The sequence below is a fragment of the Microcaecilia unicolor genome, chromosome 7, assembly GCF_901765095.1.
Source record: "Microcaecilia unicolor chromosome 7, aMicUni1.1, whole genome shotgun sequence".
Classification (NCBI taxonomy): Eukaryota; Metazoa; Chordata; class Amphibia; order Gymnophiona; family Siphonopidae; genus Microcaecilia; species Microcaecilia unicolor.
This window is the reverse complement of record NC_044037.1, coordinates 186,948,547-186,962,566: the sequence shown is the minus strand read 5'-3', so window position 1 is coordinate 186,962,566 and position 14,020 is coordinate 186,948,547. Positions and strand designations below refer to the sequence as shown.

Genomic DNA, 14,020 nt, shown 5'->3' with positions numbered 1-14,020 from the left:
ATCTCTTACATCCCACGAAATCCCTCTGATGCTTCTACAACTACAGTGTGGGACGGACACTTCACCAGAAAAGCCATTCTTCCCTTGTTGTTCGAAAGGCAAGAGTACAGTAAAGGATTTTTACAACCTCAACATGGCTACCCAGTAACGTAACCGCGTGGGGCGTGGCCAACCTATCGCCGGTTCCGTTTTGTGGGCTGTTGTGCTTTTTCTCTAGATTAGACGGTGAGCTTCTGTGTCCGCTCCGCCCCTCTGCGAATCTGTATTCTAGAGTGCACGTGGGCACTGATTGCGGCACTAGCGCTAGCAATGGCAGATCTGGGTGAGCTTCCTTTACTTTGTACAATGTACATGCAGGCTTGTTGTCTGTCCGATTTGCGCACACAGGCTCGCAGCGCCGTGAAGGGGTTGAAAACGTGGTTTCTTTTCGTGCCATGTGCTGGCTTTCTGCGTGGAAGGCCCATTTTAGCAGTGCACCAGGAAACGGGTTATTTTAGAACTGCAGAAACTGGTTGTATGCTTCTGTGTCTGAATATGCACCACAGTTTTACAGGCCGGTAAAGTCTGAAACTGTCTTTGTACTTGTGATTAGAGCTTCTGAAAATTAGTAGCATGCTACTTTTATCAAGAAAGTGCGCAAACAGCCAGGGGAAAAAACATAACTTGAGAATTAGATTGTGGCTTTTTTTTTTTAGTAGTTTGCACAGGACCTGAGCTGTCGCCCTTCTACAGCAGAACTTCTGTTGTGCCAGGCTCATTGAAAAGCATTTTTTAAATACCGTTTTCCCTTTCAGAATGCACTGTAGATAGATTAACTTGCATTCCTTCCACTTTGTCATTTATCAATTATTATGTAAAACTATGATATGCTGTGTTTTGAATGGAAGGAGTGTGCAGGCAGAGTCACTGCACAAAATGCAAGATTTTTCAAAAACGCTTTCTGAAGAAAATACGCAGTCAGCAACAGAAGGCATTTTTCCAATGGTCTTTCTAAAAATCATTACACCATTGATCTCATTGCTAGATTGTGTTTTAGATAATTGATACTTGCAGCATACTTCCACCTCGAGAATCCTGATGCAGGCACTTTAAGCCGAAACACTGTGCCATGTCAAATCTTCGGCTACCATCAGTAAAGAGTGGTGTTGCAACGTTTGACTGTACCATGGTTTGTTTTTCAACAGCCATTATCTGCTTCCCACTCCTTCCAAGGCCTTGTATTAGGGATTTGAAAATTTTATTGTGTCTTTGACTTTGTGCAAGAGCCTGTTAAGTCCGCAAGAAGTAGTCCCACAGGAAAGGAAATAAAATAGGCAAATTTTCTAATGTATTAACCCATTAGTGCCCAATGTTCCCATATGGGCACTTATTATGGGAACATTGGGCACTAATGTGTTAAATCACTTTGCATGCAGAAAAGGAAAGAGGATGATATACCGCCTTTCTGTGGCTACAATCAAAGAAGTTTGTATTTTATATACAGATACTTATTTTGTACCTGGGGCAATAGAGGGTTAAGTGACTTTCCCAGAGTCGCAAGGAACTGCAGTGGTTCTCAGGCTATGGTGCCAACCAATAGTCCACTCCTTCTGTTTCCTAAATACTTATGTAATAAATTTTTAAAGAGCTAATTTAGGTCAATTTAAGTAATTTGTAGTGATAGTTTACTGTGTTTGGGCCCATGCTTTATTATGCATGCGTTGTAGCCTAGCTGATCATTAAGCACTATGAGGCAAAGCAATCCTTTATGCTTTCAAACATGGGGACCAAAAGTGAAAATGTCAAATATCCTGTCAAAATATTAAAAAACGAAAGCACGATGACAGCAACTGGAAATTAATTGTAACAAAAACTAAACGTACTAGGGGAGAGGAATTTGTGAATGGAAAAGGCAGGGCTTTTTTTGAGGGGTTACTTGGAGGTACTGAGTACTGGCACCTTTTCCATTGTCTGCTAAAATTGACCCATGAACCCCAAGTTTTAATGATAGAGCTCAGGCTTTACACACCAATTCTGTCTTGTCATAGATTCTGTGACTGGTTGCAGGGGGCCTGGCTATTATGGGATGGGTCCCTCAGTGATCACCCCACTCCTGAAGAGTGGCCTAGCATTTGAGTACTGGCACCTTTTTTGCTGGAAAAAACACACTGGGAAAAGGACACATAATACCACAGCAGTGTGCTGGCCCTGATTGTGGCTGCAAGTTCTGCTGTATGAATGGTTTAAATGACCAAAGTAAGCAAGAAATTCTTTCAATAGCGTTGACTCCAAAATGAAAATTGGAAACCAAGAAGTTGTAGCTGGCTGTTTAAGGTGAGTGGATCTAACAGGTTCTTGCACAAATAAGTTGTCCAGTACTGCTTTTGTGATGTGCAATAAACATGACATGGATGTGAAATTTTCAATATTTTTATAGTGTGATGTAATATAGTTTTATATAGCACACAATAAATTTCAGCCTAAAAAGTTTCACAGGTGCTTGGCCAAATTAAGGGGTCCCTTTTCTAAGCCATGGCAAAAAGTGGCCTGTGGTAACGTGGCGCGTGTTTTTAGTGCGCAGGGATCCTTTTTCTAAGCTACAGCAAAAAATGGCCTGTGGTAGTGTGGGCGTATGGTTTTGGTGTGCGCCGGGCCAGTTTTTACCACATCTGGGGAAAACGGCTTTTTTTCAGTGGGCCAGGAAAAGGGCCTGTGGTTAAAATAGAAACCAGCGTGCGCCTATTTACGGCCTGAGTCCTTAACGCCACCCATTGATCTAGTGGTAAGGGCTTACGCGCTACACGAGCAGTGACTTAGCGCGCACCAACTACTGATTAACACAGGAAATGCTGTACATAGTAGGAAATTTAAAAAAAAATTGTCCTGGCTGTGGGGGTGCGCGCCAAATCCAAAATTACCGCCGGGGGGGTGGGGGTGGTGGTGCTAGCCTGGTGGTAGTCTTGTTTTGGTGCGTGTGTAGAGCCTACCGCACCTTTGTAAAAGGGCCCCTTAAATTGTTAAGCAATCTCCATGATCATCCTTCATTGAGGTTTGTGCTTTCTTTTACAATCTGGGGAGCCAGTTCAAGCCAGAACATCATTGGCAGGTGCTTTTGACATCATGTTTCATGCTTTTGAAGAAACGAGAACAGCCCTCGAACCCAACAATCCCTACGTATTCTGGACCTGTTCCACTAAAGGTGGCCGAGATGAAATACGTCCAGAGTTTAGTTAAGACGTACGTTCCTGACGCTCACAGAGACTTCTACCATCAGATTGTAGTTAAAGACAGTTCAGAAAATGAAATGGAAGAGGATTGTGAATGAAATTTAGGATATAGACTGTTCTTTTATTAGTGCAACTATCATATTAATCAGACGTTTAATATTTAGACAAAAAATATAGAGGCTTTATTAGACAGTAGTCTTCACCTTATTTTGACATTGCTTTGATAACATGTAACAAAGTTAACAGCTATCTAACTACAAGAACTGCTTTTGTTAAAAATGTGTGGTTTTGTGCAGTGCCCTTCACACACACATACTCACATGCTTGCAACATTCTGACACTTGGGAGCTCGTGTACTAAACAGGGGTGTCCTGCATCCGGCCTGTGGGCCACAGTTTGCAAGCTTGAGATTTTTAGCAAAAAAACAAACAAAAAGTTTGGTGGACAATCACAGTTGCAGAAGAGATTCATGTGCTGCAATGGGCTAAAGTATTCATATGGATAATACTTACATTGATTTCTGATCTTGTGGTCTACTGTTTAAAAAAAAATGGATGCCCCTCTACTAAGTGATAGTCGGCATGCATTTACTTGGGGCCCATAATGTTCTGTGCACAGTATTTTAAAATTTTGTAAGCTTTTTAATGAAAGCAATGATTATATTGTGTTTCAACAGTTCAGTTTAACTTGTGAATCATATAAGTACTTCCAATGTGATAATATCGACGTTTAAAATCAATCAATTAATTGAACTATATATATCTACTTCTTATAACTTATTTTATATTTTCTGTACTTTAAATGTAATAATATTCTGTATTTCTCATTCCGGAATGGCGATCGCCATTACGGCATAATGTAAGCCACATTGAGCCTGCAAATAGGTGGGAAAATGTGGGATACAAATGCTGCAAATAAATCAGAAAAGAACAATAGGAGTTTAGAGTTTTTAAAAGGTGGCTTTTAAATCATTGTATACCTTGTTCTATGCCTTGATCACTCAAGGATGCTGCAAAAGGTGTGAGCTAAATCCAAAAAACAATCAAAAATAGCACTGTCAGTAACTGGTATTTCTGATATAGATAAAAACCCAAGTGGGAGCATTTTTCAGTGTGAGATTTGGACTCTGCCTCCCAGCCCAGCTCACACCTGGCTCCATTCTGCCCATGCACTGCTTTCAACCCTTCCCCCAACTTGGGAACATTTTATTTTGTGACCCTGAACAACTTCAGATCTCACAGCTGACACTTCCTGCATGTAAATCCCACAGTGCAAAGTGTAAGCTGTGAGATTTGAATTAATTTGTGGTCAAGTGCAGGCAGAGAAAAAGCTAAGCAATGACTCCCATGTTCCCGTAGGAGATTCCTGATTTTGTGCAGGAGATTGGTCTCTAGAAGGGGAGTATTCCACTTAATGTTGGAGATTTGGCAGGTCTAAAGAACCAGGAGACTGGGACTATGCTATAAAATCAAGGACTTGTGATGGAGTAAAACCCAGGATCAGATAAGTGCTGTTTAGTAAAGCTGGTGCTAGTTGCCAAACCTAATTGCTAGTCTACATTTCTAGCAGTAAACTTGCTACTTCTGAGCAGAAGGTTTCAACATATCATCAACAATGATGCCTAGATTCCTTTCCTGGTCTGACTCCTGATGTGGAACCTTGCCTAGCTATAGTTCGGGTTCCTCTTTCCCACATATATCACTTTGCACTTGCTCACATTAAACATCATCTGCCATTTGGATGACCAATTTCCCAGTCTTATAAAGTCCTCTTGTAATTTTTCACAATCCTCTTGCAATTTAACAACTTTGAAACACTTTGTGTCACCAGCAAATTTAATTACCTCACTAGTTACTCCCATCTCTAGATCATTTATAAATATGTTAAAAAGCAACGGTCCCAGCACAGACCCCTGGGGAACCCTGCTATCTACCCTTCTCCATTGAGCATACTGACCATTTAACCCTACTCTCTGTTTTCTATCTTTTAACCAGTTTTTAATCTGCAGTAGAATACTACCTCCTATCCCATAGCTCTCCAATTTCCTCTGGAGTCTTTCATGTGAGGTATTTCGCCAAATGTCTTTTGAAAATCCAGATACACAATATCAACTGGCTCACCTTTATCCATATCCAAAACACTGCAGCCAAACTTACATTTGGAAAAGCGAAATATGAAAGCGCCAAACCCCTAAGAGAAAAACTGCACTGGCTCCCACTAAAAGAGCAAATTACGTTCAAGATCTGTACTCTGGTTCATAAAATTATTCAGGGCGAGGCCCCGGTATAGATGTCAGACCTCATAGACTTACCAAGCAGGAACTCAAAAAGATCATCACGTACATTCTTGAAGCTCCGTTACCCCAGTTGTAAAGGACTTAAATATAAATCTGTATTTTCATCTAGCTTCTCCTACATCAGCACGCAACTTTGGAATGCACTACCAAATGCCATAAAAACAACGCACGACCTGGCAGCCTTTCGGAAATTACTAAAGACTAGCCTGTTCAAAAAGACATACCATAATGATCCTTCATAAATGACCTGACATCAAAACTCTACCAGAATCAAGCAAAATCGAACTCTCTATACCTGTAACTTACTTTATAATTTATTTTAACATTTATGAACTTTAAATGTAATACAACTTTGTATTTCTCTTTCCGGAAATGGCGATCGCCATTACGGCATAATGTAAGCCACATTGAGTCTGTAAAAAGGTGGGAAAATGTGGGATACGCAACAAATAAATATATTTGTTCACACATTCAAAGAAATGTAATAGATTGGTGAGGCAAGATTTCCCTTCACTAAATCCATGTTGACTTTGTCTCTTTTGAATATGTTTTGTAATTTTGTTCGTCTCTACCATTTTGCCCTAAATTTTGATAACATTTCTATATCTGTCTGTTCATCCTGACCTGGTAGTTTGTAGTACACTCCTATCACAATTGGTCCTGCTTCTGGGTTCTGTGCAGTAGGTAGCACCTGTAACCAGGAATGGGCAGCTAAATATGCCCCTTTTTTTTCCATTTATTTTTTTTCTTTCTGCCAGAATGAATGTTGTTAAGTGCACAGAATGTGTAAAGAAGGCACACTGTTTTCTTGATAGTGCCTTCATGTGTGAACCATCATTCAAAAAAGCGTGCTCTGTTTACACATTTTAAGAATGGCATATTGTCGCAAATGACAGCCCATCCTTACCTATGAGCATGCACTTGCTTGGTCTCTTCTCAGAATCTCTGGTCCCACTGCACTCGGTATCAGCCCTTGCAGTTTCTGTCCATGCCATTTCAGGTGAGGCATGGCATGGAAATCTAAGCAGTCTAACCCATGTCACGAAAGCACAAGTCTCCATTCCAGTAATGGAGCCTGTAGCACTGAGACGTGAGCGTGGTGAATCCACCTTGAATCCCTTGGTGCAGTATGGGTCTCCTGAGCTTGTACTCTTGGGGGAAAAGAGGCCAGTAGTAAGTTTACAGTAGTATGACTGTGCTTGGAAGGGTTTTTTTGGGGTGGGGTTTGGAGTGCCATAAATCCCTCCCCCCCTCCCCCCAGTGAATATTACTGCATGCCATGCATAGCTCCCTGCCAACTGACTGCATGCATGGCTGCAGTCTGAATGAAAAATTGTTCTCTCAATCTGAAAGCTTATTACTAAAGGGCGTATTTTACATACTTTTATTTTTCATTTTGTGGTATTACCATTTTGCCTTGTCATGCATGTATGAAAAATTAAAGATGTTCTAAGGGATGATCAGGGTTAGTGCTTTCCAACATCATGGTACAAAAGAGCTTATGCAGTGATTCAGTTCATTCAGAGGCAAAATAACTCTCTTCTTAGTGGACTATTTGGGGTCAAGTTGGTCTGGAATTTACCCAGCTGAAAAGGTTTTAAAGCACTAGAAAATTCATTCATATGCCTGATCTCGCCACCTCTCTTTGGTTTTTCTTGTATGCTTATACTTAATAAAGGGAAAGAGCCCTTAAGCAAAAACACTTTATTTATTTTTTTCTGTTTCAGCTTTATTTAGTGTGTCTGACAAGACTGGCCTGATAGAATTTGCAAAGCGCCTGAGTTCGCTTGGTTTGTCTCTCGTCGCCTCTGGAGGAACAGCAAAAGCGCTGCGTGATGCAGGCCTCACTGTCAGGTAGATGGGAGGTGGGGGCAGTTCCCACACAGTCATGATTCAGTAACTGCAAAAGAAAAGGCAGCAGTAGATAAATGAAAGCTAATGCATTTATTCCTGGTTGTCTCCTAACTTTAAAAGATGAACATACATATCGGGAGAAATGCCAGTGGCTTGCCTTGTTACCTTTCTCCCAGCCTTTTCTCTTGAAGGTGCTTCCCTTTGGTGGCTTGGCTTCATTAACTTTTCCTGCTCTACCATCCTAGAAAAGAAATAAAGGCTTTTGCATTATTTTCTTCCCTATCCACAGCCATTGCTTTGCTTTCTGTTGTAAAATAATTTACTAAAGAGCCTTTTTAGCCAGGAAAAATAGCCTAATGCAGGAGGCACTAAAGCGTTCTGCGTTAGTTTTGCCATTTGCGTAAAGTGTGTGATATTTATTTTTTTGGGAGGGGCATGTCAGGGGTGTAGAATGAAGGCAAAATAAGGAGAAACAAATGCCTCACGGGTGAGTGAAACAGTGAAGAAAAAGTGAGGTCCAAAGGAGGGAGTCAGTGTATTGATAGAAGTAGTTAAAAAGGTCATTAAATATTGTGAAATGTTGGAAACAACGGACTCGACACAGCTGGGTTTCAGCACAAAAGCCCTGCATCACGAGTCGCATAAAACGATTAGAGTCCAGGATCCAGAATCCAGCCCCTCAAGCCGGCCAACTCAAGAAAGCAGTAGTCCAGTCTAGGTATCACACTAAAGAAACACTTTTGATGCAGGAGTAAAATCTTCCTTCTGTTTCCAGAAGACCTCCAGTGTTCTGTGTAACAATTGCAGCCCTCCATTGGACCTCGCTTTTTCTTTGCAGGGGCATAGAATGGGCATGGAGGCACTATTCAGCTAATGTGCTTACATTACTGTCACACTAGCTGTTTAGCGCATCCATAATGCAGAAGCCCTTAGTACCTCCTAAATAGGAGGCAGTAAGTGCTCCCATGTTACTTTTGTTTAAATAGGTGCGTGCTAATGCTAACATTAGTGTGTGGCCAGAAACTCAACAAATTAGGCATTTTTGTGCTTTATGGCTGTGTTGAAAATGGTCTTAGCGCACAAGAAAGGCCTGCATTGGGTTGCACTACATCCATTTACTAGTGCAGATTAGTAAATGTATAGGAAATGATCTAAAATTTGGAATGGGGGGATGGTCTTGGCAAATGAATCCAAGTTGACACACATGGTTGACACCCATGGACTGTTTACCTGATAACGTGTAAGTTTAGCACAGCCAACTTGCAAATTTGGGAACTGGTCACCATGTCAGAATTCAGGAAGCAAAGATGTTGCTGGCAAGTGCAGAATCTTTTTCCCTTATTGAGGGTGTCTCCCTTCCCCACTCCTAGTGATGATTTTAAGGATGTATTATGAAAATAATAGGAACCCTCCCCCAGCTTAGAGGGGAATATCAAGAGTTAAGCATTTAAAATGTGAAAATCAAGATAATTTGAAGACAGAGCAAGACAGATGCATTTAACCTAGTTAGAGTTTGCCGACATTGCTCAGTTGACAGTTTAAGCTTGCTTAAGTAATGAATGCTCTGTTCATATTGATGTTGACCAGTGTCACTAAGAACACGCATGTTTTAGCAAGACCGGGTGAACTGAAAATTATGTACCCTTGGAACTTGCATATTTTAGAATGCAGATGTAGGCTGAAAATAAACATGCTTATTGCTTAAGAGTTTCTTGTTCCTAATATGGTGAGGATCTTTACCGACTTAGTATTGCAGCTGTCTGACCTTTGCCCTTGAACCCCTTTAGAATGCTGATAGAAGCTGAATATAATCTTAACCAATAAGTATCTATTGTTTGTTTCTTGTGATTCATGTTGTAAACCTGTTGACATGTAACTCATAACCTAATACTTTTTACCAATAGAACAGATGACCTAAGGGAGTTGAGACAGTTCTGGGCACACTCACTGTCATGGAGAAATCCCCTACGAAGAAGCAAGAGCAACTAAAGTAGTAGGGAAGGGATGTAGGCCAACCAACCAAACAAATCTCGAGAGGTTGATTTCAGTAAGAATTTATTGAAAAACCAGATACAGTGGACTTGACATGGTCTGTGTTTCAGCAATGAACTTGCCTGCCTCAGGCGTCAAGTATCTGTTATAGATATTCATCTTATTCAAAGTGTTAAGAAAAATCAAACCAAAAAATGCTTCATACGTGTCCACCAAGCTGTCAATCAGCTGCTTCTTCCACTTTCTGAAAACAAAACTAAATTTAACTTCATCTGCAAAAACAGTACTCCAGTATAAATACTTTCTCTGCTTCAACCTTTTGTTTTTTTCTGTATTGTCAGCTTGGTTGACACGTATGAAGTGTTTTTTGGTTTGCTTTTTCTTAACACATTTTATACTTTACTCCTGAGGCAGTTAAGTTCATTGTCAAAACATGGACTGTGTCAAATCCATTGTATCTGGGCTTTCAATAAACTTTTACTGTGCACATCTTGAGATTCGTTTGGTTGGCCTACATCCCTTCCCTACTACTCAGTTGTTCAGGTAACATGGGGCATTTTGTAGAAATGCTAACACTATTTCTAGTGGAAATAGAAACAGCAATCAAGAAAACATGGGAGATTATCCTCCACTCTCCCTATTAGTGTCTAAGATATTGTTGAAAGGGAAAATGGGCAGGCTAAATTAGTCTTGTGCCTCTGATTTGTTGTGTGAGTTTTGTCTTTCACAAATAGCATGACCCTGGAGTTAAGTGGAAACCTTGCTGAGTATTGCTATAATGGATGCACAAGGCAAAGCACTGGGGGTTTTCAGCCTTCATTATTTATTTCAGTTCATTTCACTCATTCACTGTATTTAAAACTGATTATGTTAAATTCACTTACCACCTTGCACTAAGATCCTCTTTTATTAACACTTATGGCACCTTAGTAAAGGAGCCCTAACGGATTTAGTGTGTGTTAAGTGCCATGCAGCCCATAGGTATACAGCGCACCTCTATTACTTTTTTGTTCTTATTTGCTGTTTGTTCCATGTTTTGGATGTAGTTCCTTTCCTTTCTCTTTATTAATTGATTTTAATTTATACACAGTTTTGCCTTTTTCTACGAAACGTGGTATATTAAGCACGATAAAACTTAAACCATTAAAAGGACCCCTTAGTGCGTGCTGATGGAATTAGTACATGCAGTCTGGCACAACGGCCCCTTATGTCCCCAAAATGTTTTAAGGCGTGCTAATGAATTGCACATCCCTAGCTCTTATTAAAAGAAAATGTAAAAAAAAAGTTTTTTTTCTTACCAGTATAATCTGTTGATGTAAGTTATTACATGGCAAAATCTCATAGCCTTTGGCAATCCATGGAGACTGCCAGAAGATTAGCTAAATTAATAAATAAATTCTGCTGTGCTGAATCACTTAGTCTGTTGATTTAAGTTATTACAAGTTAAAATCTCGTAGCCTTTAGCAATCCGTGGAGAGTGCCAGAAGATTAACTAATTCTCCTGTCCTGAATCACTGCAATAGTGCAAGTTTATTTATGTTAGGTATTCCATTTACAATATTTATTAGAATTTCTCTTCTGTAAAGAGGAAGATTATTGCTTCTTCTATACCTGCAGCTTTTTTCTTGGCTTTTTAGGGGAAAATGTGTTGTGGATTAATGTTCAGTAGTGAATCTATATGCCCTAGATGAGGAACTAGCATTTCCATAGCGTCCCACAGATCAATCCAGAGACTTGTGGGTTATGTCCCTCTACCAGCAGGTGGAGATAGAGAAAATAAGCGAATACTGAAGTTAAGGTGTCTGCACATGACCACATATAGTAAACCTCTGAAATTCTCTCTATCTCCACCTGCTGGTAGAGGGACATAACCCACAAGTCTCTGGATTGATCTGAACATGTATACTCTGGAAGAAAGGAGAAAAGGCTGATATGATACAGACGTTCAAATATTTGAAAAGTATTAATCCGCAAACGAACCTTTTCCGGAGATGCGAAGGAGGTAGAACGAGAGGGCATGAAATGAGATTGAAGGGGGGCAGACTCAAGAAAAATGTCAGGAAGTATTTTTTCATGGAGAGAGTAGTGGATGCTTGGAATGCCCTCCCGCGGGAGGTGGTGGAAATGAAAACGATAACAGAATTCAAGCACGCGTGGGATAAACATAAAGGAATCCTGTTCAGACGGAATGGATCCTAAAGAGCTTAGCTGAGATTTGGTGGCAGAGCCGGTGGCGGGAGGCGGGGATAGTGCTGGGCAGACTTATACGGTCTGTGCCAGAGCCGGTGGTGGGAGGCGGGACAAAAGGATAAAGAAAATGCTTAAGGTTCTAAGAATGAAATCATGGCGGACCATGTGTCTGTTTTAATCTCCGATATCTATCAGATTTTTCATAGGTAATGGCTTCATATTTATAAATAAGACATAGTAAAACCCACCACATATGTACATTAAGATGATGTAATGATTTACGATTCCTAGGAATGTCCTGAATCGCAGTTGTGATGAAGAAAAGACACCTCTCACCATCCGTCACAGCAGAATAAAATGTTGAGGGCCACAAGAAAATATGCGCATATGTCAGGGGTTCCTCAATGCTCAGCACCTGTTGTATTCTATCCTATACTGCTGCTTTTTAGGAATAGTCCAGTAGTTGAACATTCCTGCTACCCGAAGAGAAATCGAGGAGGGAAGGAAGGATCATTGGACTTTGCTCATGGTGGTGCTCACAGCGATGAATGGAGTGATGCGTTGCCAATCAAAAGAGACTAATCAAGTTAAGAGGTCTAGGAAGTTGCTTAGCCATTATCATGGAGAAATGTTTTAAGAGCCTCAGGGGTCTCAAAATTATGGGTGTGGTTGGTGTAGGTGACCCAGAGCCTAGCTGGATAGACTGCTCCAAATTGTGCTTTGAGAGCTCTGAGGTGTGACTTCAGCGCCAACAATTCCTTCTGTTTCTTCGCAGTGAGAGGAGCCATGAATATTCATTAGGGATATCCTGAGAACTAGAGAAAGGGAAAGGGGGTATGTATTTGATATATCGCCTTTTTGTGGTTATAATCAAAGCGGTTTAAATATTATATACAGGTATGGTTTTTTTTGTCCCTAGTGGGCTCACAATCTTTTTATACCTGGGGCAGTGCTATGTTAAGTAACACCCTGGTTCTCGGGTCACTGCACTAACCATTATGCAATTCCTTCACTCCTCCAGTTTGCAGTTTGACACACATTTCATGGTAGGGGTCTTGCCAGCCTGAAGGCAGCTGCTCTTTTGCCGCTTATTGACCTGATTCTGTTAACCTCGGTTTAGTTCTTACAAATCATTCCAAATTTCGTTATCTGAAACATTTAGGCGCATGCTTCACAAAGAATTCTGCTCCTTTGATGGTTGTGTGTCAGCTGTTTCATCTGCATTCTGATACATTAAAAACCTTGTATTCAGATGTTCTGATTTGGGGGTATGTGACTTAGAAGAGAGTATTAACTAATTTTGCATATGATTCAGAGTGCAGCTGTCAATTAACATTTTCTATTCTTGATTCATTTTATTTTACTTTTGTGTTTAGAGATGTGTCAGAATTGTCTGGATTTCCTGAAATGTTGGGAGGACGTGTAAAAACACTGCATCCTGCGGTACATGCTGGTAAGTGACAGCAGACTGGACTTACCGGACCATAAGTCAGGCTACTCTGTTAGTTGAGAATTGTTGAATTACAAGCTTAAGTTAAATCCAGAGAAGACAAAATTATTGCTGTTATCCAATAACCCTGATCCTTTATTAGACCATGTTCAGATCAAACAAACTAAATACACTTTTTTTTTTACTCCGTAATCAAAATTTTAGGGGTCTGTGTTGAAAGTACTCATATCAGTGCTGTAGCTAAAGGCTTGTTTTTTCTTATTAAGAAAACTGAAACACGAGAGAGACTTTTTTGAAATTGGCAAATTCAGACTTCTAGTCCAATCAATATTGTTGAAGCCAGATTATTGTAATTTGATTTTTCTGGGAAGTGCAAAGTATAAATTAAGAAAGCTTCAGACAATACAGAACACAGTGGTGTGTTTAATTTTTTTTTTCTTTAAAATAAATCAGACACGATCTTGGGGTATTTTATAAAATTACACTGGTTGCCAATAGAGGCAAGTTTGCTTGTATTTTTAGATGGAGCTATTGCAGCTTATACATTGGATATCTTCAGTTCACATCTTCACTTAGATCTCAAAGAACCATAAACAATTCTCCTTTTAGCATTCCTTCAGCCAAAATTCATAAACTGTTGTTCACTTATCAAGCCCCTAAACTATGGCAAGAATTCTCATTGTGTTTCACACAATCTGACTCCTATGCTTTATTTAGGAGGAATCTTAAAACTTTATCTTTTTCAAGAAGTTTTGTTTTGTCTAATAACTAGAGTTATTTTTTTTTTGTGATTTGAGTATTGTAATTCCTAGGAGATTGTCCTGGTTTCTCAGTGGAAATTGTGACCCACTTAGAACTTTGTAGTTGTAGCAGTATACAGATACACTGTTATGCTATGTTAAGACTTAGATATTCTGCAGTATGGTAGCATAAGATGCTCCAGGTCATCGTTGTGCTTTACGTTCTGTGACCTTAAACGGACTTTAACATCTCCCTGTGCTAATTATAATTTTTTTTTTTTTTGGTACATTG

The 14,020-nt window shown here is 40.0% G+C and overlaps 1 protein-coding gene across 1 annotated transcript in view; it reads left to right on the top strand.

Moving 5' to 3' along the window:
- The first annotated feature begins 207 nt into the window (after positions 1-207).
- The window catches only part of ATIC (5-aminoimidazole-4-carboxamide ribonucleotide formyltransferase/IMP cyclohydrolase), a 117,097-nt gene continuing 103,284 nt past the window's right edge, over positions 208-14,020 (top strand). The window contains exons 1-3 of the mRNA XM_030209952.1: positions 208-322; positions 7,230-7,356; positions 12,915-12,991. Of these exons, the coding sequence (XP_030065812.1) occupies positions 310-322; positions 7,230-7,356; positions 12,915-12,991 (217 nt within the window). The 5' untranslated portion in view covers positions 208-309. The remainder of the gene's footprint in view (positions 323-7,229; positions 7,357-12,914; positions 12,992-14,020) is intronic.